Source organism: Lathyrus oleraceus, chromosome 1, assembly GCF_024323335.1.
Source record: "Lathyrus oleraceus cultivar Zhongwan6 chromosome 1, CAAS_Psat_ZW6_1.0, whole genome shotgun sequence".
In the NCBI taxonomy this organism is placed as follows: Eukaryota; Viridiplantae; Streptophyta; class Magnoliopsida; order Fabales; family Fabaceae; genus Lathyrus; species Lathyrus oleraceus.
In genome coordinates this window covers 350,736,114-350,762,346 of record NC_066579.1, presented here as the reverse complement: position 1 = coordinate 350,762,346, position 26,233 = coordinate 350,736,114, and the positions used below count along the sequence as shown (strand labels likewise).

The following is a 26,233-nucleotide window of genomic DNA, read 5'->3' as shown; positions in this document are numbered from 1 at the left end:
GCAGTCGGATCCTTTGTTGGATGGCCGTCAGATCTAATTTTCCCAGATGCCGAGGTATATATGTTCTAAATGATTATGAATATTTAGTATTCACATTTCAATTCAGCTACAATTATGATATTTAATCAATCCTTATTACATGGTAATGTTAGACTCCTACAAGACCCACACATAAAGCTGGTAAAGGGATTTCAAGACGCATCGAGTCGGTTGCATCTCAAAAAGAGGTACAAATATATATACCCATTGAATTATATACGCAACGATTCTGTTGCATCACAAAAAGTCATGATTTAATTTATATGAATTTTTAGGTTCCCGGTCGAAAGTTGAAAAAAGCTGGTAACGATATTCCAACGACGTCCGGGACAAAATCTCAAATTATGATGCGTCTTGAGAAAATGGTGGAAGAGTCCGATATTATGCATGGCGCCATCCGTAGTGTAGATTTTGATGAAGGTGTTTTCGGATTTGCTCATTCCGAAATAATTGCAAAGGAGGACATGCAACAACTTTTTGAACACGAAGAATTGGGCATCGCTGTCATTCATACATACATATGGTACTCCGATCAATCTATTATTTACTTAGTTGAACAATTTATTTACACATTTCAATGAGTAGTCTAATGTTTATTATGTTTCTATTTAAGGTATATGTATGTAACATTGATGCGGGGAACTGAATTGTGTAACCGATTCAATTTTATTGCTGCTTCCCGTATCAACACAACGTTTAGAACGAAAAATCCAACATCCGTAAAGAATGAACTAGTCGATAGATTCATGGCGGCCGGCGATAATACTACACCCAGTTTGTATTTTTTACCGTTTAATTCTGGCAACGGGTTAGATTTTCTTTCTAATAATTTCATTCTAATCTATGTATATCTTTTACGTAGAAAATTTTCATGCATCTAAATTTTTGTTTTATTTTACAGTGGTCACTGGGTGTTGCTTGCTATGGATCTTTCGAGACTAATGGTGTATTATCTCGATTCGTTATCGGGTGATTGGAGTAAATATCCGAGTATGAAGAAGACGGTTGACGCGTAAGTGAAATTCCCCTAAATATTCGTGTGTATTTGTGTATTTAATTATGTCTGTCAGATTGATCTCAATATACGTTTTTATTTTGTTAGGGCAATACTAAAATTTAGATCGAAAAAGAATTACCGTAATAGGAAGGACATTACCTGGATCAGAGTTCAGGTATATATTAAGTATCTTATTTTTGCTTATAATAGTGTTTGTTTTTTTGCTTATAATAGTGTTTGTAAGAAATTAACTATATATATATTCTTTGTTTTTCTGTGTAGTGTCCTCAGCAAAACAATTCGGTCGATTGCGGATTTTTTGTATTGAGATTTATGAGAGATATCATTGCGTTGAATCGTATAGACATCCCAAAAATGGTATGGAATAATAACTTAGGGTTTATTTTAATATTATCAGATATTTCATCTAATTTGTTACTAAATCATGAATATGTTTTATTCTCTTAATTGTAGTACTTTGAGGAATACAAATCTTACTCAAGAGCTCATTTGGATGAAATGAAGGATGAATTGTGTCAATTCATTGTTGATCAAAGAATCATATAGCTAGGTTGTATATTGTTGTACATATATGTATGGAATGTTGTTGTTGTATGTTGTTGTTGTATATATGTTGTATATTGTTGTTGTACTTTTACTAAATCATGAATATGTTGTTGTATATTGTTGATCAAAGAATCATATATTAATGTTGTATATATGGAGGATTAATGTTGTATATAAATGGATTCATGTTGTATATATCAATGGATTAATGGTGTATAACATTGGATTAAAGGATGAAATCAATATGAATTTTACACTTTTGCAGCATGCGAACAGGTTACCAATTAAATATCCACTGTTTTTCAAACAAATTTTTTTAAAATAACTAACACTTTAGAGGGCGCTTTCTGTAGGAAGCGCCCTCTAAACACTTTACATTGACAACTTTAGAGGGCGCTTTTTTCTGAAAGCGCACTAAAATGTGGCCCTTAAAGGGCCACTTTAGACAGCGCTTTCTCCAGGAAAACAAAGCGCTGTCTTTACCTATGCCAGCACCACTTTAGAGGGCGCTTAAAAGCGCTGTTATAGGCCAAAATAAGCGCCCTCTTTTCCCTTATTTGGCGTAGTGACTGGTCCTTTGTCACCTGAAATATATAAACAACACACAAACAAGCATAAAAGTGCACATTAACAAAGATCAACTACTTAAGAATTGCAAACAAAACATACTAAAAACATAGTCAATATGCCACTGATCAGAGAAAGAAAGCAATGCAAGAGTCCATAAGCTTCATAATTGGCGAAAATGCAAAGAACATCAAATATACCCTTGAACCTTCATATATTACTTGGTCATTACCAAATTATTATTGATAGGAGATCTAAGGAAACGCACCAGCACCATCTACAAACCTGATTAAACCTCAAATCCCTTGATACTTAATACTATAAAAAGGTCATTTCTACATTTCAACTTATGTCCATGTGTAGGGTTCGCTCTACAAAACATTTCAATTACTATGCAAGCATATAATGCACATGTTTTTGTAATCAATTATTTCCACTCAGCAACAGGCTTCTTTGCTTCCCATTTTAAACCGAAAACCTACCTAAGAAACTTGAAGCGGTAGAGGAGAAAGGGCTCGGGACCGGTCTCATGTCTGCCAGTACAATCCTTACCTCACTAAATGGTAGCAAGAAATTGCGGGCAACTGTTTCGGAATATACAAAGCCCATAGAAGTCGTCCCAATCTAGCAGGCTCAATCTAGAGTCTCGTCACAGAAAGACAAATAAATAGGTGGAGCCTCGTCAAAGAGTCGGGCACCTAATATCATCTACTCACACATCGATTATCTTTAGATCTTATCGGACGACCCACACTACTAGAATAAGTCATTTTAGCCTCCTAGTTTAGAGTCGGCCACCGACACGGACACTATTAGTGTCGGCTAAGCCTACACTAACGGACTCTATCTACGTACATCTTTTAAGACAAGTTATTTTTTTTATCAGTGTCGGCAAAACCGACACTACTTGTTATGTTACCTTTGAAGAATGTTTGATTAATTTATTTAGAGTCGGTGTGACTGACTCTATCTAGTAGCATTATTTTTTAATTAGTATTTATTTACTTAGAGTCCGCGTAGCCGACGCTATTCTTATAACATATACATTTTCCATTTATTTATCTATAATATGTATATATATTTAAGGTTTAAGTATTTTATTTATTAATTAGAGTCCGCTTGGCGGACGCTATGGAATTTTCTATTTCTGACCAAAAATTGCGCGACAGCTTATTTCCCTCTTTCCTTTTCCCTCGTCATTTTTCACTCTCCCTCCATTTCATTTCACAACACGAAAACCCTAATTCCATGCTAAATCGTGAATCCGTTTTTTCCCAATTTCGTGAACCGATTCGTGAATCCCTAATCCGTGAATCCATTGAAGAATCCCTAATTCAAAATCCCTCGTTAAAGGGTTTCTGAATCATCAAAGGTAATGCATATTCATCTCAAGTGATTTCCATGGAGTTTTGGTTTAATGAGTATGAGATAGTCATATGTTTTATGTTTTCTGAATGTAGGTTTTCCAGAACTATCGGCTTTGTGGATGCTGGAATCAACTTTTCTTTGCAAGTTTAGTATTGTTTCCAAATATGTTTAAAGTCTCCTTTAAGTCTGAAACTACAAAAATCAAATTATTTGCTAATTGGTTTTCTGAATGTAGGTTTTCAAGAATGCTCATCTTACTTAGTGGAGGCAGTAAGCAGTTGTTGAATGCAAGTTAATTTGGAACCGAAGCACTATATCATCCGGGATTTTGCAAAGACAACTCTTTCTCAAGGTTAGTCATCCCTATGTTAATTTGGAACCAGACTGAACTGTTAGTGTTTGCAATAGTTAGTGTTTGCATCAGTTAGTATTTCTCAAGGTTGAGAATTATTTATGAATTGATTTTGTGGTTATGAGGAGGCTATGGAATTTACTAAGTTCTGCTTAATTTTTTCTTATGGGGTCAAACTAAAAGAGCTGAAAAAGTTTGTGCTGGTTTAGATTTGTTTTTGTGGAACCAAGGTTTCTGGTATGTTGATGATATTGATGCATGTTTTCATCCTTCCTCTTATCTTGAATGTCCTTCATGTGGTTCTCTTGATGATGTTGCCTCCGAGTAATTTCAAGTTTGTTGCATTGTGTATTGATGATGCGGCTGCTTGAGTGCTTTATAGATGAACTCATATCTGTAGTTTAGTTTCCCTTTTGTTGCTTGATGTATGTCCTCTAATGCTCTAGATTGTCCTGTTCTTGATGAGATATTTGCTGTTGAGCCTTCCTTGCTTCAGGCTGAAGGTGATGTTTTCATTGTGCCACCTGATTTGGCTGTTGTGCTTCTTGAATTATCTGCTGTGCCTGCATTCCATAACTGAATTATCTGCTTCTTGAATTATCCTGTTCTTGATTATCTGGCTGTTGTGACCTGATTATTAGTGCTTGTTTTCTAACTGTTGTTGATGTGTCTTAGTTAGTGCTTTGCTTGCTTCTAGTGACTGCAATTGAGAAGTGTTCCTTTGTTCTGTCTTGTGTTGTTGTCCTGTTGTGCATTCCACGAATTCGCGATATAGGGTTCGAAGAGGTTAGAATGGTGATTTATGTTAGAACGTTCGAAGAAGCCGCAAAGTTATGAGAGAGTGAGGTTATAGTCATTTTTCAATTCTGTTTGCAGGTGATTTGCTTGAGAAGTTTGTTGGGAAAAGTTGTTAGGTAACGGTTTAGAATTTGTTGTGAAATTCGGTTAGTTGATTTTGGTCATGAGAGAATGATGGTTCTGTTAGTTGGTTCCGTTAGTTGTGAAGAGTGAAGGTTCAGTTCTGTTATAGGTTGGGAAGAGGAGTTTTGAAGTTTGTTATTTTCGGAGCGGTTGTTGAAGACACCTGGAAGTTAGAAGTTGGTTAGTGAGGTTCAGTTTCTATTAACAAAGTTAGTTATTAGTGAAAGTGGGATGCTTTCAAAACCGTGCGTCTCATTGACATTCATACGAAAATAACAATAAGTCAGTGTGGTTTACAAACCTGTGGAGAAACCAATAGGAACTAACTGAATTAATATTACTAATACCAAAATTCAATTACAGTGGTTTTAACGGAAATGTACAAGAAATCCAAGTGTATTCTAACTGACTTGCTAATTAACATGCCGCATCATACATTGACAAGCTTTTAACGACAATATAACCGGAATTTCAAGCATTTCACATAAGCAAATTAACAAATAAAAAAACTAACATAGACTAACAGGGAGAATAATTACTAATAATTTTTTAATAACAGGAAGTCACTAACCCAATCATTTCAATAACAGTTCCAAATTTCCACTTAACTGTTTCTTAGTGTCCTAACAGGAATTTTAACAAATTAACATCCTCACAGTCTTTTTTTACTAACTGAAATTAACCTGCATAACTACATTCACATAAAACAAGGAGGGAAAATTTTACAATTTTCATTTCAGTTACATTCCACTTAAATCTCAATTTCGATTCAACTAACTTTTGAATTTCTAAACTAACTGAATTTACAATGGAATTTAATTTCAAAACAGAATTTGAGTTAAACATTTCACTCACCAAATCCACCTCTAACAGATTTTATAACTTCTCATAACAGATCCTAACTAACTAATAACCTCTAACAGAAACAAAATTGCTGCACAGTTTCTGTTATGAACTTCTTAGCTAATTAAGTGTTAGGAAATTAATTAGTTGAATGTGTTATTACTTATTAGTAATGTCAGCTGTGAACTATTGTTGAAAGTCTAATAGTTTGCTTCTGTTAATGTTAATGTTGAGTTGTTATGACTTAAATGAAACCATTATATGCTTTTATTGTGGACTGCTATTAGCGAACTGTTTGGTGATTACTGAATTTCTGTTAGGATGGAGTTAAGTTTCTGTTAGATTTCTTACTTGAGTTAAGTCTGCTATCAGTTAGTAGGTTGTTTTGAATTCTGTTATGACTGTTAATGTTTGTTAAATTTCGGTTAAGTGAAAATTGTGAGAGTTAATTAGTTAGGAAAACAGAATTGAAAAATGACTATAACCTCACTCTCTCATAACTTTGCGGCTTCTTCGAACGTTCTAACATAAATAACCATTCTAACCTCTTCGAACCCTATATCGCGAATTCGTGGAATTGTGAACCCTACAAATTTTTGAACTTTATTTTGATTTCGAACACGCATTGGCTATGTTGTGTTTTTCTCTTTTCGGTTTCCCTTGGATTGCGAATTGGTTATGTTGTAAATGAAATTCTAGCATCGGATATAACCTTTCACCTTTGTGGCATTTGATTCGCATAGATTTTGTTTATATTTCGAATTAAGTTCTATTCTGTTGTTGTGATCACTGTCCCAGTGTTGTGTTTTTTTTTCTGGTTTCGAGGCGGTTGCTTTGTGTATCGGCTAGCTTATGTGTTTTGGTTGCGTATGTTTGTAGGTAGAAGTTTTGTTTTGGTTTGTATGTTGATTTGTGTTGGCATGGTAATAATTTGGTACTACTGTACATGACAGTCTATGAAGGTGAGAAAAACAAGAAAGGGGGGGTTTGAATTGTTTGAAAAATAAGCGCTTTTGCAAAATGAAGTCACACAATGATTTTATACTGGTTCGCTTATAACACAAAGCTACTCCAGTCCACCCGGCCAAGGTGATTTCGCCTTCAACAAGGACTTAATCCACTAATCTTGAAAGATTACAAACAACCCCTAAGAGAGAAGAAAATCTCTTAGTCCTCTCAAGTCTACAGACTACAAAGAGTCACTTGAGGAAATCAAATAAAAATTAGATACAAGATGTGTAATCTAGAGTGCTTCTAAGAAAGCAAATATTACAAACTTAAGAACAAATTTTTCACTTGATAAGCAAAAGCTTAGTGAAAATCTTTGAAGAACAAAGGTGTTTTTCTTGAGCGTGATATGATTTCAGTATAGTTTTGGCTAGTGATTTCTTCGTATTTACTGAATGAGATTTCTTCTCTATTTATAGGAGTTGAAGTAGAGTTGAAGTAGCGTTGAATCTGTTGGATATTGAGATGTAGTTACGCCATTCCATTAATAGCTTCTGCAGTAGACTTTTTCTCTTAGAAGTGACTACTTACCACAATTAGTATCTTCTATCTTGGAAGTGGAGATTAACGTCTCTTTCTATTTGAGGAAATCCATTTGCAGAACTTTAACTTGGCTTAAACGTTACTTCATCATGATTAACAATTCTGATTAGAGTCTTTGTGTATCTGGAGAAACTGGCTTCTGATGTTATCTCTTGAAAGTTCAGATGGCGCTGATAACTTCAGAATTTACAGAAGACATTTGTTCAGAGTCAGAGCTTCTAGACTTTACTTCATGTTCAGATGCTTCTGATACTTTGCAGTTTTGTCCAGAGTCAAAGCTTCTTGAATGAGATTCCACTTTAGATGCTTCTGATACTTGATAATTTGTATCTGATCTTGTTGTGCATCTGATGACATCATCAGATTTATTTCTTCTTTCTTTAGAACCCTGCACACTTAGAAACTTTTCGTTAGGGTGCCATTTTTGGTTTCATCCTTTGTTATCATCAAAATCATGGAGTCTGTTGTAGAACACTTTTTGTTCTTACAATCTCCCCCTTTTTGATGATGACAAAACAAATAAAATTATCAGATGAAACATGAAAAATATTAGATCAGATAAACAAAAGCTCCCCCTGAGTTAGCGCTAGGGAGTTCAGAAGTTCTTACCAGAGCTTTCCAAGTAATTAGGTTTCTGAAAACTTTCTGCAAATGCTTAACTTTAAAGTTAGAGTTATTTAATCAGAGCTATTATTTAATCAGAGCTATTTATATCAGAACTAATTCTATAATTGTTGCAGAATGCTTAAGGTTTTAGACATAATTTTCATCAGAGCTATTTAATAATTTCTCCCCCTTTTTGGCATAATCAAAAAGGCATAAAAAAAATGAAAAGAAAAATAAAGAGAAAAAACACTTCATTGAAAAACACAAAGGCAAACAGCAGTCAAAACATTAGATTCAACAGAATATCAGAGCTAAAAAGAAAGACAGAAGCAAAAACACTTAGGCAAACAAACAAAAAAAAAAATCCTAAGTGCCTAAGGGTTTGGAGGTTGAGGAAGTCTCTGAAGCAGCATGGCAAACATGTTCTGGATGTTTTCATTCAGGGCATCTTGTTTGTCCATCCTGGCACGAAGCTCATTCTGATCTTTCTTGATCTCTTGCTGATCTTGCTTGATTTCCTTCAGAGTGTTAAGAATCAGAGGGATCGCAGAGGAAGACTCCCCCTGAATCAGAGCCTGCTGAGCTTCAGCTTCAGCAGCAGCTTGGGCTTCTGCATTTGCCTTAGCCTTGGCTTCAGCTTCCTGAATCCTTAGAAGTTCTGCTTCCTTTGCCAGGCGTTCTTCTTCCAACCTCTTAGCTTCTTCTTCAGCTTCCCTAGCCAATCTTTCTTCCTCTAACCTTCTGGCCTCAGCTTCTCTAGCCAGTCTCTCTTGGAGTCTTTCCTCAGAGTCTCTGATGTAGCCATTTCTGACTTGTTCAGAGATACTCTTCAGCCTATAAGACTCAGAGGTCATCCAACTAATGACTCTGTTCCAGTGTGTCCTAACAGATTTAGGATCATCACTAACTTCAGAGTTTTTAGCCAGAGACTTGATCTTCTGGACTGAGGCTTCTGCAACCTGTATAATGGCCTCCTCAAGGGTAGGTATGGTAAGTTCAGGTTCAGGTTCAGGTGAATGAGGTGGAGAGTTTTGAGGGCTGAGATTTAGAGGTTGAGGTTCAGTTTGTTGAGGTTCAGATTGTTGAGGTTCAGTTTGTTGAGGTTCAGATTGTTGAGGTTCAGTTTGTTGAGGTTCAGATTCTGCTTGAAGTTCAGAATCTACGTCTGGTTGAAGACTAGGAGATGAAGCATATAGTGGATTTAGGTCTAAAGGGTCAGAGTCTGGTCCAGGTACAGCGGGAATAATTGGTGGAGTGATATTAGAGGTGAAGGGATCAGATGGTTGAGTTTCAGATGGTAAGGTTGTTGTTTGTTGTGGTGGAAGTGAAGTTTGGAGGGGTGAGGTTACTTCAGTTTGTGTTTGAGTTTGTGGGGCGAAATTTTTAGCATAGATTTCAGCTATTGTTGGGGAGTTTGGGTCAGAGTGTTCTTGATCAGAGGACTCATGATCAGATAACTCTTGGTCAGAAGAAGGGGAAAGGTAAGGGGGTGATTCATATTCAGAGGATGAGGAGGAGCTGTGGTGATATAGTTGATTAGGGTCAGAGGTTGTTGTGAAATTTCGAGCAATTTTTAGAACAGGTGGAGGTTGAGAGGTTCTGGTGATTGAGGGTGGTATTTCAGAGGTGGTATATATTGGTTGAGAGGAGAGAGGGTTAGAGGAAGCCATTATAGATTCAGAAGAGACAGGAGGAATAGACTTACCAGAAGAGACATTCAGAGGTGCTGAAGCTTTGGTGCCAGAGGTTTCTCCAAGTCTGGCTTTCTTTGCCTTCCTTGCTTCCTCAGCTATTTTCTTCTCAGAAAGACCTCTTTTGTATCTGACCAGATCTTCTACAGAGTCCAGACAGTCTTCAAGGCGGAAATCAGAAATATCAATGCCTTCATCCAGACGATCCTGAAGGTAGATAGCAATGGCATCTCTGGGTTCATTCTTGAAGAACCTTTCAAGGCCATGAGGCATCTTCCTCTGATCCTTCAGAGCTTCCCAGGTCACATTCATAGTGGGCTTGACTCTGATGTCTTTGATGATTCCCATACTCCTCAGATTTTTGGCATTCAGAGGCTTTCCCACATCAATTGCCAGATCATCCATACATCTGGTCTTCTCCAGAGCATCTACCAGCCCATGCTCAATGAAGATGTCAGAGAGCAATCTACCCAGAGGAATGTAGGATCTGGGCTTCATGTTATTCCTCGTTTCTCTGACTGAATCCCTCAGATATCTGAAGAGGAGAACAGGGAGGTTAATTGGAATACCCTTCTGAATACAGTAGAGGATGCATTTCTGGTCAGCATTTATGTAATCTGAAGAGTTGGAGGCTGGACGATGATGGATTGTTCCCAGAATAATCTTCAGCCAAACTCGGAGGTTCTGATGAAGCTCCTTGTTCTTAGATGGGTTTCCTTCAACATTTGCTTTGAAGATTGTAGGGTTAATGACTTCTGTGATGCGCTTGGACCTTGGAGGAATGTTGTAAATCCTCTTACCTCCAGCTTTCTCCATATTCAGCAAAGAAGCAATAGACGCTTCTGTGATAATGATCTTCACTCCCAGAACAAAAGAAACAATGAACTCGTCATCAGCATCTGCACATCTCCAGAATTCTTTCACCAGAAGAGGATAGATTGGACCATACAATCTGTTGAAGTAGGTTTCCCAACCTTGCTTGTGAAGATCTTCAGTAAGATCAACACCGTTTCTTCTTAAGTTCTCAAAATCCACCAGCGATTCACACAGTACATCTAAACCTTCAAAGGGAGTTGAAAGGTTTATGTGTTGTTCGCGTTCCAAAATGTGAGGTTCTTTGTAGACTGGGGTTGTGGTAACGTCTACAACCATGGGTGTTTGAGTGTTTGAGGTTTGGGGATTAGAAGCGGCTTCCATTTGTTGGGAGAAGTTAAAAACTGCTTGCTCTTGAGGATTCATGACGAAGATTGATGAAGAAGATGAAGAACTGAGAAGGTTGCAGAGAAAACTTCGAGAGAGGGTTTAGGGTTTAAGAGTGAGTGAAGAGTGATAAGTGTGTGAAATGTGAGAAAAGTGTTTATATACCTAAGGGTAAAAACACATGCAAAACGACACATTTAATTGCGTTGGAACAGAACACAAGATTTGCACGCTAGGGGAGGAAAAATGATTATAGCTAATAAATGAATGTCTAATCCCAACAGTAAGCACACTGCTCGAGGAGATTTCAAGCGTTCTGACCTTTGATTTCTTTTGACAGCTGTCTAGAAGTTCTAGGGTTAGACGCATGTTCCCCACGTGTTGATGTTTCTGATCTTCAGGAATACCAAAGGATTTCTGAAGATTTCTAACTCAGATATCTTCTTAACTTGGTAGAAGTATCAGAGTCAGAGGCAGAAGTGTATTTGTTTTTATCAGAGTCTCATTTTACATGTTCAGAGCCAAATTTTACTCAGGGCAATTTTTAATGTTCAGATTTTCTAATATAAAACGAAATCTATCTTCAGCTAGAGGCTTAGTAAAAATATCTGCCCATTGATGTTCTGTATCAATGAACTTCAGCGTTACTATTCCTTTCTGAACATAGTCTCTAATAAAATGATGTTTAATTTCTATGTGTTTGGCTCTGGAATGTAGAATAGGATTCTTACTCAAACAAATAGCAGCAGTATTATCACAAAGGATAGGAATGTTACTCTCAAATATCTGAAGATCTTCTAGCTGATGCTTCATCCAGAGCATCTGAGTTGTGCACAGTGATGCTGAGATGTATTCTGCTTCTGCAGTTGATAGAGCGATAGTTGACTGTCTTTTGCTAGCCCAGGAGATTAGATTGTTTCCCAGAAGCTGGCAATTTCCAGATGTGCTTTTTCGTTCTATTCTATCTCCTGCATAATCTGCATCACAATAACCAGAAAGCCTATACTCTGATGTTTTCTCATACATCAGGCCCAGGTTAGGAGTTCCTTTCAGATACTTAAGAATTCTCTTAACAGCTGTTAAATGAGATTCTCTAGGATCTGATTGGAATCTGGCACAGAGACAGACACTAAAGAGAATATCAGGACGAGTAGCAGTCAGATAGAGAAGAGAGCCTATCATACCTCGATAGAGCTTCTGACAAACCTTGTTGCTTACCTCTTCCTTTTCCAGAATGCAAGTTGGGTGCATAGGAGTCTTTGCAGAGTTGCATTCAGTCATGTCAAACTTCTTCAGAACATCTTTAATGTACTTGCTTTGATGAATGTATGTGACTTCTGGAGTTTGATTAATTTGAATTCCCAGAAAGAACTTTAGTTCTTGCATTAGACTCATTTCAAATTCTACCTGCATTAACTTGGAAAATTCTTGGCAAACAGAGATATTAGCAGAACCAAAAATAATGTCATCAACATAAATTTGGCATATCATGAGATCATTTTCATGATTTTTACAGAAGAGTGTAGAATCAACTTTCCCTCTGATAAAATTTTGTTCCAGAAGAAAATTGCTCAGACGTTCATACCAAGCTCTGGGAGCTTGTTTAAGTCCATATAAGGATTTCTTAAGTTTGAAAACATGTTCTGGAAAGTTTGAGTTTTCAAAGCCTGGAGGTTGATTTACATACACTTCTTCTGAAATATAACCATTAAGAAATGCACTCTTGACATCCATTTGGTATAATTTTATAGAGTGATTAATAGCAAATGATACAAGAAGACGAATAGACTTTAACCTTGCGACTGGAGCAAAAGTTTCATTATAATCAATACCTTCTTGTTGACTATAACCTTGAGCTACCAGTCGAGCTTTGTTTCTGACAACTTCTCCTTTCTCGTTCAGTTTGTTTCTGAACACCCATCTGGTTCCAATGACATGAGTGCCTCTGGGTTTAGGAACGAGATCCCAGACATCATTCTTGGAGAATTGATCTAACTCTTCTTGCATAGCTGCCACCCAATCGTTATCTTGAAGAGCTTCATCACAGGACGTAGGCTCAATCAGAGACACTAGTCCCAGAGGAATATCTTCAGAAGTTCTGAAGGTAGATCTGGTTCTAACAGGTTCATCTTTGTTTCCCAAAATCAAATCTTCAGATACGTTGCTACGACTCTTGACTTTCCTTGGAATTTCTGGAGATTTAATTTCTTCAGAGTCTGGAGTGACAGTTGCTTCTGGAGTTTTCTCAGATTCTACCAGAGTGATCTCTAAATCTGCAAACTTTTCAACTAGCTTTGACTTTTCAGGGTCAAGCTTATCATCAAATCTAACATGAATTGATTCCTCCACAATTTTGGTTTCTGTGTTGTATACTCTGTAGCCTTTAGAGCGTTCTGAGTATCCTAACATAATACCTTTCTGTGCTTTGGAATCAAACTTGTTCATATGTTGTTTAGTATTTAATATAAAGCAAATGCATCCAAAAGGATGAAAATATGAAATGTTGGGTTTTCTTCCCTTACACAGTTCATAGGGAGTCTTATCCAGAATAGGTCTAATAGAGATTCTATTCTGAATGTAACACGCTGTATTTACAGCTTCTGCCCAAAAGTGCTTTGCTACATTTGTTTCATTGATCATGGTTCTGGCCATTTCTTGGAGTGTCCTATTCTTCCTCTCTACAACTCCATTTTGTTGTGGAGTTCTAGGGCAGGAGAAATCATGGGATATTCCATTAGAATCAAATAATTCTTCAAAATCTTTATTTTCAAATTCTCCACCATGATCACTTCTGACTCTAATAATTTTAGAGTCAAATTCTTTTTGCACTTTAGAACAGAAACTGGTGAATACAGAGTGAGACTCACTCTTGTGCTTTAGGAATTTTACCCATGTCCAGCGGCTGTAATCATCAACGATTACAAGTCCATACTTCTTTCCATTGACTGATGCTGTTTTCACAGGACCAAATAAGTCAATGTGAAGAAGCTCCAGAGGCTTAGAGGTAGAAACAACATTTTTCTTTTTAAAAGATGTTTTTGAAAACTTTCCTTTCTGACAAGCTTCACACAGAGCATCTGAAGAAAACTTCAGTTTAGGTAAGCCTCTGACTAACTCAAGTTTAGTTAGCTGAGAAAGTTTCCTCATGCTAATGTGGCCTAAGCGTCTATGCCATACCCATTGCTCTTCGTGAACTGACATTAAACATTTAACATTTTGATCTTTTAAATCAGAAAGATTTATTTTATAAATGTTGTTTTTCCTCTTGCCTGTGAAAAGGACAGAGCCATCGTTCTGACTAATGGCTTTACACGTTTTTTGATTAAAGATTACATCATAACCGTTATCACTTAATTGACTTATGGATAACAAGTTATGCATTAATCCTTCTACATAAAGAACATCAGATATAGAGGGAAGAGTACCATTACCAATAGTTCCGGAGCCTCTGATCCTTCCTTTCTGATCTCCTCCGAAGCCTACAAAGCCAGCGTCTTTAAGTTCCAGGCTTTGGAACATAGACTTTCTTCCCGTCATATGTCGCGAGCATCCAGAGTCCAGGTACCATGACTGGTGTCTGAACTTTGCTGCATAGGATATCTGCAACATAGATAATCTTATCTTTCGGTACCCAGAATCTCTTGGGTCCTTTCAGATTAGTTTTCCCAGAGTTTCTTACAACTTTGGGTCTTCTAGCATTTTTAAATTTGTGTTCTTGTGTGTGTGTGTAGTGGTATGAAAAAGGTGATTTAATTTGGTTACTGGTAGAAGTTTTATCAGAATCAGAATCATACCCAATTCCCCTTTTATTATTCTGACTTACTCCATAAATCATGGATGCCATAATACTCCTATCTATTCCACTCTTCAGAAACTTCTGAAAGGCTTCTTCATATTTATAAATAATTTCATTTGAAGTTTGTGGTGCTTGAGACAACGCTTCTTCTAATTTTAAGCTTTTTGTTTTAGCTCCATCTCTTTCTAACGTTAAAGATTTGATTGTATCTTCATGTGCTAGAATTGTTGTCTCAAGTTCACTACATTCTTCAGATTTTGCTTTAAGAAGGCCTTTAATGCTTTTAACTTTTTGTTTTAATTTCTGAAGAGAGGTAAGAGTTTCTGATAAACATGATTCTAAGTCAGATCTAGAAAGTTCAGAAAATACCTCTTCAGATTCTTCATCTGAGCTGCTGGATGTGGTAGCCATAAATGCTACGTTGGCTTGTTCATCAGAGTCAGATTCTGATGATCCTGATTCACTATCGTCCCAGGTGGCCATTAATCCCTTCTTTGTTCTGAAGGCATTTTTCTTGAAGCTTTCTTTCTTAGAGTTATCTTTCTTCAGCTTGGGGCATTCATTTCTATAATGACCTGTTTCTTTACATTCAAAACAGGTAATATCTTTATTAGGTTTACCTTTTGAAGTTGACTCTGATCTATCCCCTCTGGGTCTTGATCTTCTGAAGTTGTTGTTGTTCCTTCTTTTCCAGAGTTGCTTAACTCTTCTGGTTAGTAAGGACAGTTCTTCTTCATCATCAGAGTCTTCAGGTTCAGAGTCGTCAGTATCTGCAGTTTCTGCCTGGAGAGCTTTGGTTCTGTCTGACTTCCGTCTTTCAGGTCTGGACTTCAGCGCCACTGACTTGTTCCTTTTCTGAGGCTCATCCTCCTCTAGTTCTATCTCATGGCTTCTGAGAGAACTAACAAGTTCTTCAAGGCTGATACTGTTCAGATCCTTTGATAACTTCAGAGCAGTAACCATAGGTCTCCATTTCTTTGGCAGACTTCTGACAATCTTCTTAACATGATCTGCAGTCGTGTATCCTTTGTCTAGCACTTTAAGACCTGCAATAAGAGTTTGGAATCTGGAAAACATAGCTTCTATAGCTTCGTCATCTTCCATCTTGAAGGCTTCATATTTCTGGATCAACGCCAGAGCCTTCGTCTCCTTGACTTGGGAGTTTCCTTCATGGGTCATCTTCAGAGAGTCAAGTATATCTTTAGCCGTCTCTCTGTTGGTGATCTTTTCGTATTCGTTGTATGATATAGCATTTAGAAGTATTGTTCTGGCCTTGTGATGATTTTTGAACTCACGTTTCTGATCTTCTGACATTTTGCTTCTGGGAACTTCAGCTCCATTTAAGGTTGGAGGTTTGTATCCATCTGTGACAATGTCCCAGAGGTCAGCATCATAACCCAGAAAGAAACTTTCGATTCTATCTTTCCAGTAATCAAACTTTTCTCCATCAAAAACAGGAGGCTTGGCATTGTAAGAATCTTTCTCATTTGAGTGGGCCATTTGTTTTTCTCGCACTGGATCTCTCTACACGGTTAAGTGTTTGATTTGAAAATCAATAACAGAGCCGGAGCTCTGATACCAATTGAAGGTGAGAAAAACAAGAAAGGGGGGGTTTGAATTGTTTGAAAAATAAGCGCTTTTGCAAAATGAAGTCACACAATGATTTTATACTGGTTCGCTTATAACACAAAGCTACTCCAGTCCACCCGGCCAAGGTGATTTCGCCTTCAACAAGGACTTAATCCACTAATCTTGAAAGATTACAAACAACCCCTAAGAGAGAAGAAAATCTCTTAGTCCTCTCAAGTCTACAGACTACAAAGAGTCACTTGAGGAAATCAAATAAAAATTAGATACAAGATGTGTAATCTAGAGTGCTTCTAAGAAAGCAAATATTACAAACTTAAGAACAAATTTTTCACTTGATAAGCAAAAGCTTAGTGAAAATCTTTGAAGAACAAAGGTGTTTTTCTTGAGCGTGATATGATTTCAGTATAGTTTTGGCTAGTGATTTCTTCGTATTTACTGAATGAGATTTCTTCTCTATTTATAGGAGTTGAAGTAGAGTTGAAGTAGCGTTGAATCTGTTGGATATTGAGATGTAGTTACGCCATTCCATTAATAGCTTCTGCAGTAGACTTTTTCTCTTAGAAGTGACTACTTACCACAATTAGTATCTTCTATCTTGGAAGTGGAGATTAACGTCTCTTTCTATTTGAGGAAATCCATTTGCAGAACTTTAACTTGGCTTAAACGTTACTTCATCATGATTAACAATTCTGATTAGAGTCTTTGTGTATCTGGAGAAACTGGCTTCTGATGTTATCTCTTGAAAGTTCAGATGGCGCTGATAACTTCAGAATTTACAGAAGACATTTGTTCAGAGTCAGAGCTTCTAGACTTTACTTCATGTTCAGATGCTTCTGATACTTTGCAGTTTTGTCCAGAGTCAAAGCTTCTTGAATGAGATTCCACTTTAGATGCTTCTGATACTTGATAATTTGTATCTGATCTTGTTGTGCATCTGATGACATCATCAGATTTATTTCTTCTTTCTTTAGAACCCTGCACACTTAGAAACTTTTCGTTAGGGTGCCATTTTTGGTTTCATCCTTTGTTATCATCAAAATCATGGAGTCTGTTGTAGAACACTTTTTGTTCTTACAGTCTATATAGTGACTACATACTGCAAGTTGTTAGTTATTTCCATTAACATGTAGTTTTGGTTCGGTTTACATTAAAAAATAAACTAAGAATTAAGGCTTACATTGTTTTAGTTAGATTTCAGGAAGTGAGTACAATATCTTATTGGATTTGTTAAAATATACAGCAGTTTAATAGATTTATAAATCTGTGCAGCAATTTTGTTTACGGTCTGAAATAATAATGTACAATAGTATTAAAATTTGGTATGTTCGTCATGTTTAATTTTTGAACCACTGAAAATAAAATAAAAATCCCTTGGAATGCATGTATTCTATTCTCTCCTAATACCCATTAGGAAGTTATCTGATTTTCTCCTAATACCCATTAGGAACTTATCAGCCATTCATTTTTGTCTAATATATGTTTTAATTTTCAGAGGTTGACGAGTTAATTGTTTGCCTTATAGAAAATGGATCGTACTTGGATGTACGATAGAGTATATTCCAATAGACACGGATTGAAAGAAGAGTATGTTCGCGGGGTTAAAGACTTCGTAAAGAGGGCTTTGCAACAACCTATTTGTAAATCTGAGGGAGGGATAAGGTGTCCGTGTATAAATTGCAAGTGTCTCAAGATAAGAACACCAACTAATGTTAGACTTCACTTGTATCGAGATGGATTTCAACCAGACTATTGGATTTGGACTCAACATGGAGAAGTAGAGCTCAATGTTAATACAAGGAATGATTCAAATAGTAGTGAGCATGTGCATCATGATGACCAAATTGAGGCAATGAATCAGATGGTGTATGATGCTTTTAGGCCTTATGGAGTATTCTCTCACGTGAATGATAACATAGAAGTTGAGGAATATACGGAGGATGAGTTTCCCAACGAAGATGCCAAACGATTTTATGACAAGTTGATATCTTTCAACAAGCCCATTTATGAGGGAGCTACCCAATCAATATTATCAATATCTACTCAACTTCTTGAAATTAGGTCTAATTGGCATGTACCACAAAAAGGTTTAGATTTTGTTGCACAAATGCTTAAAAGTGTATGTCCAGTTCAAAAATGCTTGCCCGATAACTATTACCAAGCAACACAGTTGGTATCTAAGTTAGGGCTAAAGGTTGAGAAGATTGATTGTTGTAAGAATGGTTGTATGTTATATTACAAGGATGATAGCAATCTATCAGAGTGCAAATTTTGTAATGCTCCTAGGTTCATTCCTCGCAAGACTGGCATGGGAAAGTACAAAGATATCCCAGTGAAGAGAATGTTCTACTTCCCAATCATTCCCAGATTACAAAGATTGTATGCATCAACTGAGTCGGCAAGTGAAATGAGATGGCATCACATGAACAAAAATAGTTCCAACATCCTTCGCCACCCGTCAGATGGAAAAGCATGGAAACATTTTGATAGTGTATATCCTGACTTTTCTAGGGAACCCAGAAATGTAAGGTTGGGTCTGTGTTCAGATGGTTTTACTCCTTACATTCAAGCGTCTGCTTCTCCATACTCATGTTGGCCAATAATAGTTACTCCGTATAATCTCCCCCCTGAAATGTGCATGACCAAACCATACTTGTTTTTGGCATGCCTCATACCCGGACCTAAAAACCCTAAATTAAAGATAGATGTCTACTTGCAACCATTGATTGATGATCTACATCGATTGTGGTCCAATGGAATATTGACCTATGATATATCTACAAAACAAAACTTCATCATGAAAGCCTGCTTGATGTGGACAATTAATGATTTTCCGGCCTATGGTATGTTATCTGGATGGGGAACACAAGGTAAATTGGCATGCCCTCATTGTATGGAACACACTGATGCTTTCACCTTGAAAAGTGGCCATAAGAATTCCTGGTTTGACTGTCATCGTCGTTTCATGCCATCTAATCACTCCTTCAGAAGGAGTAAAAGAAGTTTCCTAAAAAATAGGGTTGTGACCAATGAGCCACCTCCCATTTCCACAGGGAAAGATATATGGGCGGTAATAAGTAATTTTCCAAAAGTTACTGAAATTGGATGGGAGGCGAAATGGAAAGAATTCGAAGGGTATGGAGTGGATCACAATTGGAAAAAGCGAAGTATTTTTTGGGATCTCCCATATTGGAAGGATAACTTGTTAAGGCATAACCTCGATGTGATGCACATAGAAAAAAACGTCTTCGATAATATATTTAATACTGTCATGAATGTTAAGGATAAAACAAAGGATAATGAAAAGGCAAGAGAAGACTTGGCTAAATTATGCTTTCGCGGGGACTTGGAGCTCCAACCCTTAGAAAACGGAAAGAATGGTAAACCAAAGGCTAGTTACACTCTAACCAAATCTGAAGCCAAGTTGGTTTGTAAATGGCTTAAGGAATTGAGAATGCCAGATGGCTATGCTTCAAACCTCAGTAGGTGTGCCAATGTAGAAAAGGGTACGGTGCATGGGATGAAGAGCCATGATTGTCATGTTTTCATGGAATGTTTACTCCCAATTGCATTCCATTCATTGCCAGATTTGGTTTGGAAACCATTAACTGAGCTAAGTCGATTCTTTAAAGATCTTTGTTGCAATACATTGAGGATGGACGACTTAATTAAGTTGGATGAGAATATTCCAATTATCATATGCAAGTTGGAAAGGATTTTTCCACCAGGTTTCTTTGACTCAATGGAGCATCTTCCAATCCATCTTGCCAAAGAAGCAATTCTAGGTGGTCCAGTACAGTACCGATGGATGTATCCATTCGAAAGGTAATTGTTGTGGTTGATTTTATTAAGTTATTGCATGTTTATCATAAATTAATAAACGTGGAATGATTGAATGTGCAGATTTATGGGAGTCTCAAAGAGGGCAGTGACAAATAAGGCTAGAGTTGAAGGTTCCATATGCAGTGATTATATACATCGCGAGACAAATTACTTTTGCTCTCATTATTTCAACTCTTTCCGTTTGTTGCCAACCATAAATCTTAGTAACAAACCTCATTTAGACAATGATGACATTCTACCTACAATGTCCATTCTACAAAGTGGCGGTCGACCAAGTGGGAAGTCACGAAAATATTTTCTATCTGATAAGGAATGGAAGTCTTCACATGTGCATGTCTTGATAAATTGTGATGAGGTTAAACCATATCTTGAGTAAGTGTGCATCATAATATATTCAATCAAATTATTGATGCATATCATAATAGATATTTACTTATGAATCGTGTGATTTATTTCAGCATATTCTTAGAGAACCACTCTCTAGATATAGAAGATTCATCTGGGAGCATACATATAGAGTTTCCCATATGGCTGAAGAAATATGTAAATGAGGAGACAAATGGAGTTACTAACCAAGATATAATTGCCTTGTCTCGCAGTCCTGCATCAATGGCCATATCATGGAACATGTATTTTATCAATGGGTACAAGTTTCATACTGAAGAATGGAGCAAAGGTAGAAAAACTAGCAATTGTGGTGTGCACGTGAAAGGTCTTGCAGAAGGAGGAAATACTGATTTTTATGGAATAATCAAACATATCTTTGAGCTAGATTACTTTGGTCTGAAGCATAAGATTCCAGTTTTTTATTGTGAATGGTTTGATCCAACAAGGAATACGGGCACAAAGGTTCACCCACAATATAAAACTGTGGATATTAAGATGGATAAACGTTATCGTCCTTATGATCCTTTCATCCTTGTGCAAAATGCAAGACAAGTGTATTATGTCCCATATCCAGAAATGTGTAGAGATATGCGTGGATGGTGTGCGGCAATCACCACAAAACCAAGGGGTCGCGTAGAGATTGACAACATAGAGGATGAAGTACCTTATCAATCTGATGGGATGTTACCGGCGCTACCCAATGTAGAAATTGAAGCAATATCTTGTTTGCGTGACATGTCACAATTAGATGTGTTTGAAGAGATTTTTGATTGCTCTACTAGTGAAGCAGATAGAGGGCATTGATGAAGATAAATTAAGTCGCTGTGCATTTATCTTTTCCCTGTAGAGAACTTTTTCTTTGTTTACCCCTCCTTTGTTAGCAGCATTCCTTTGTATTTGAAATGGCTCCATTTCTAATATCCTTGAATTACTTGATGCTTAGGCAGATATTTGCATCCTTGAATTACTCAACACTTTTTTTGATATTGGTGAACCTGAAAATACTGGTATGTATGATATGATTACAAGGTTTCTATAATGGAATATTTGAACACTGTAGATTTCCTTGATTAATTGATTTTCTGATGACTTGTGAGTACTTTCTATTTTGTCCTTTTTCGGTTGCATTTATGTTTCCCACTTTGCAACCTTTTCCTTCAATCAGATGCAGGTAGGATATCGTACTAAACTTTTCATTTTGATATATCATTGTAACTTGATGCTGCCAAGTATAGACTGTTAAATTACATTTGCGAGGAATTATTTTATATTATCATATCCACTGTTGTGTAAATGTATCTTATGCATTCTTTCCAACATGATAGTTTTCACGCTCCTTTGTTGCATCTTCCAAAATGTCTATGGTATCTTCTATGTAGTTCTATGCACATACCCAAGATATTTTGCAGGATGTGTGCTTTTTGTTGTTTTCAGAAGTGATGCTTTCACAATTGATGAAATAATTTGCAGTGACTTTACTATGCATTTGTTGAACTAAAATTAATTTAATATTATACTCGCCACATCTTTTCTTTTACTTTTAATTTTATCAGAAACTGCATTTGATAATGTTATGATACTGTTAAGAGTGTGAGACTGACTAATCCTTTTATTTTTATGACAACAGATGACTAAAAGAGGTGGAAAAGCTAAGGTATTAGCACCAGGAAAACTTCAAGAAGAACGAAATCGCATAATTAACAAGAAGCATATCGTTAGGAAACCTGCTCAAACAACATTGTCTATGCAGGATGCATCATCGGCACCAACACCAGCTCAGGCAGCACCGTCCGTGCAGGTTGCATCGTCGATGCCGACATCAGCTTCGAAAAAATCATCTGTGCAGGCTGCATCGTCGATGCCAACACCAGCTCAGGAAGCATCGTCCGTGCAGGTTGCATCATCAATGCCAACATCAGCTTCTAAAAAATCGTGTGTGCAGGCAGCATCGTTGATGCCAACACCAGCTCAGGCAGCATCGTCCGTCCAGGCTGCATCGTCGATGCCAACACCAGCTCAGGCAGCATCGTCTGTGCAGGCTGCATCGTCGATGCCAACACCAGCTCCAACTGTAGTACCTGTTCATGCCACTACCTCTGAGAAATTTAGTTTTATGCCTACTCCAACTTTAAGCCATCAAACAATGGCTGGCCCTCAAAGTATAAACCTTCAAACAATGGCTAGCCCTTCAAATTTGGCAGAGGAGGAAGATGTGGATGCTGATGAGGATGAGGCGGTGGGTCAAGAAACTATTACCCCTCTTGTGCCAACAATAGATGAGAATGGGAAAGTTATTATAAAACCATCTGGTACTGGGTAAGTCATATATATTCTCATAATTTAATAATTTAGTAGTTTTATTATTGTATTTTGTCTAAAATATATATAACCTGTTAAGAAAGTTGAGAATATTACTATCCATATGATTCTTAATAATTTAGTAGTTTTATTATTGTATTTTGTAGGCTAGTTCCTGCCAAAGAAGTTGCTGGTGCCATTAATTATGCGATACGCAAACAATTTTATAAACCTATACATCATTGGTCTGCACTCGATCCTGATACGAAAGCTGATTGGTTTAAGTTGTTTGGAGTAAGTATTTATTGACTTTTGTCACTTAAGTTGATCAAATTATATTTAAAAAAGTAACTAATTGGTTATTAATATTAATTATGTGATTTTAATTATTTTTAGGAGAAGGTTTCGTGGGATCCTTTCGATCATGCATTTGTCTATAGCGCATTTGAAAAAAAAGGAAGAAAACGATTAAACGACATGTTGGGGAAGGCGAGGAGAAAAGGGACTCGACCTTCATGGATTGGTGATGATGCTTGGGTTGAACTTCAAACTTATTGGAAAAAGACCGAGTTTTTGGCTGTGTCTTCTCAAAACAAGACCAATCGAGCTTCCGCAAGAGGCGGAGCAGTCCACACCACAGGCCGTAAGGCTCATATTGATGTTGCACTTCAACTTGTAAGTAATAAAATCCTAACAAATTATTATTATTATGAAGATTCTTTATATCTTGACAGTTTTACTCGTATTCTGTATTGATTATTGGATTATTTGATTTTTGTAGTCACGTGAACTTCAAAGGGATCTGCGTCCCGATGAGTTATTTTTAAAAACACACAAGAGGAAAAATGGTGAATGGGTTGACAGTCGTGCTGCATCTACTTATGTAAGTTCTCGTAAATTTTACTGCATCAATATTTGCATCCATGCTTTCAGAAGCAAACTTATTCAAATTAAACTCTCCAAAAAGGATCTAGTTATCCATTTTTATAGTCTAATGTAAGTTAGATATAATAGCACAAGTCCTATGTTTAACTATCAGTTTGAAATTCCTGCAATCAGTTTGCTGTGCTGTTTGATATTTGTTTGAAATTCCTGCATCAATATTTGCTGTGCTGTTTGATATCAGTTTGAAATTCCTGCAATCAGTTTGAAATTCCTGCTTGTGTTATCTTGCTGTTAAATATTCCTTACTTTTTCAACCTACTGACAGTGACGTGCTAACAACTCAACATTACTCACTAATCCGACTCCTAACACTAACAGAAATCAAACATTCAATTAACCATATGCTAACCACTAATTCGAACTATTTTTTTTACTTGCAGTCCAATTAAGGTTGGTATATAATTCTAATAGAGTTTCAAAACTGCTAACTCTATCCATGTAAACTAACTCTAACTTTTGTGATAATTCGTTCTATTAATCAACAAGGAGCATAGTTAGTAATATTTTTTATTAGTTTTTTTGTTTGGTTGTTACACTGTGAGTGAAGTTAGGAAAGAGTTGTTAAAATGCAATTAATTATAACTTTTGTTAGATGACAGTTGGAATGTTAATTCGGTTAGAGTTAATTTGTTAGATGTTTGGACAAGTTGAATTCTGCTAGGGAATCGATTCCATTGAAAATGAAATTCTGTCACATATATTACCTTCTAGATGCATGAGTTTACTAAGTCGATTTTGATCAAATGGAAACTAGCTTAATTGGTTCAGTCACATGAAAATGCTAGCAATCTTGTGGTGCAAATTGATTTGATTCATGATTTATGAAAACCTACTGTTAATTGATTATGCATTATTGTCACACTTATTTGAATATTAAATAGGATGGTTATTACTGTTGGCATTTTATTGAATTACGAAGTTATTGAATCAATTAGGAAATGAATGTGATTGAACAAATTTGGTTAAGTTGTTGTTGCTGCAGTTTTTTATGAAATTGAAACGCAGGTTGAAAAATCAATTAGGAAACTAACTATTACTAACTATGTAACTCAAACAAACTTAGCATTATAAATAGTTAACTGATTCAACCTTTTAACAACATTTAACAAATTCTAACAATTCTTAACAGAGCACTAACTTCTAACCAACATATCATCTCTAAATTCTTAACAGAGCACTAACTTAGCATTATAATGTTGTGTTATGCAGAAGACTTTTAAAGAGAAGTTTGATGCAGAACTTCAGCCAACTGAAGAAGGGAATGGAGAGGTTGTTCAGGTGTTAGATGGAGAGCGTGTAAATCAGCTATGGACAGAGGCTGCTGGGGGCCGTAACCGTGGTCGGGTTTATGGCGCTGCAGATTTAGCTATTAATCTAAAACGTGGATCAAAAAGTTTTACCCAACAATCTCAAACTCCTCAACACTCTATGTTTGGGATGTCATTAGAAGCTGAAAGAGCAGCTAGAATTAGAGCTGAACAAATTGCCGAGGCTGCAACGACCCAATTACAAGAGGCTAACGAAGCAATGCGAGCTGCTACCGAGGCTGCAAAAGCTGCTACCGAGACTGCACAAAGGATGGAGAGGGAGATGAATGCTTGGAAGGAATTTATGATGAAGAAATTTGACACTTCAACTTTTGTATCACATTCTCATCATTATGATGACGATTTGGATGATCAATCATTAGATGAAGATTGATCTTGTACTTTTAGTAGAACGAATTAATCTCGGATGTGATTACTTTTTGTGTATGTTTTTTGAAAGTTAATGTGGGTAGAACTTTTGTAGTTACTTTCACGAATGTTTAAAATTGTTTCCAAATGTTTTACCATAAATATGATATTGTGGATTGAAAAAATTTGTTCGAGTGAGGTTGTCATGTTGCAACCCGTTATTGTCCTTTTTTGTTGACTTTAGAGTCGGTGTATGCAAGGCTAAATATTAGTATAGACTTTTCTATGTTGACTTTAGGGTCGGTGACACGGACGCTATCTGTTGACTTTTTTTGTTGACTTTAGAGTCGGACCGGCCAACGCTAAACATAATATTGACTTTTCATGGTTTTGAAACAACATAGCGTCGGTTCCATTAGTGTCCGCTTTAGCCTCCGTCTCCCCGAGGCTACGTAGCGTCGGTGTATCTTTAGCCGACGTTACACAGTAGCTTCGCAACTTTTATTCAAGGCCCGACACCGACGCTAAACCGACGCTAACCACATATTAGTGTCTGTTTTTTCACCGTTAGCGTCTGTAAATGGCCGACGCTAAAAACAGTTTTTCTAGTAGTGCCACCACATCTCACGTCGGATTAGACTGAGACAATTTTAACTATCAACCATAAATAAGTCATACCACGGACTAGAACATGTCTGATCTCACTCTTACTTCACAAACTACATATCTCTGATTTTACTGACTTAAACGTTAGAATATTAATTTTACATTTTCATTATTCTTCCGCAACATTAGAGACTTTCATCACTACAGTAAAAGAACCCACTCCATTCTAGCTATCCAATTCACGTTCCACCACATAACAATTGACACAATTTTTTTATAATATAAATAAGTCTATAAAATATATATAAAAGTGAAATATGGACTATCCTTGTACAATTACATATTCGATCTGTTATTAATGTTGTCAAATACTTCTTAAATATTGCACTGTCA

General features: G+C 36.6%; 1 protein-coding gene and 1 long non-coding RNA gene across 2 annotated transcripts; both read left to right on the top strand.

The window, feature by feature from the left end:
- Positions 1-971: 971 nt before the first annotated feature.
- LOC127136102 (uncharacterized) lies at positions 972-1,638 on the top strand. The gene is made up of 4 exons (XM_051062701.1): positions 972-1,051; positions 1,142-1,211; positions 1,319-1,414; positions 1,511-1,638. Exons 1-4 carry the CDS (start codon positions 981-983, stop codon positions 1,601-1,603), a joined length of 330 nt encoding a protein of 109 aa, XP_050918658.1. The 5' UTR covers positions 972-980; the 3' UTR covers positions 1,604-1,638.
- A 1,679-nt stretch (positions 1,639-3,317) lies between these two features.
- On the top strand, positions 3,318-22,252 carry LOC127136097 (uncharacterized). Its single transcript, XR_007808666.1, has 4 exons — positions 3,318-3,542; positions 3,631-3,682; positions 3,774-3,890; positions 21,943-22,252. It is a non-coding gene; the product is annotated as an uncharacterized LOC127136097 (long non-coding RNA).
- Positions 22,253-26,233: the final 3,981 nt, after the last annotated feature.

What these genes read in the sequence shown, in the direction of transcription:
- LOC127136102 (XM_051062701.1), top strand. Translation starts at nt 981, where the DNA reads ATGGTGTATTATCTCGATTCGTTATCGGGTGATTGGAGTAAATATCCG. An exon ending in TTACCTGGATCAGAGTTCAG is followed by an intron (nt 1,212 to 1,318) that starts GTATATATTAAG and finishes TTTTCTGTGTAG; the next exon opens with TGTCCTCAGCAAAACAATTC. An exon ending in GTATAGACATCCCAAAAATG is followed by an intron (nt 1,415 to 1,510) that starts GTATGGAATAAT and finishes TCTTAATTGTAG; the next exon opens with TACTTTGAGGAATACAAATC.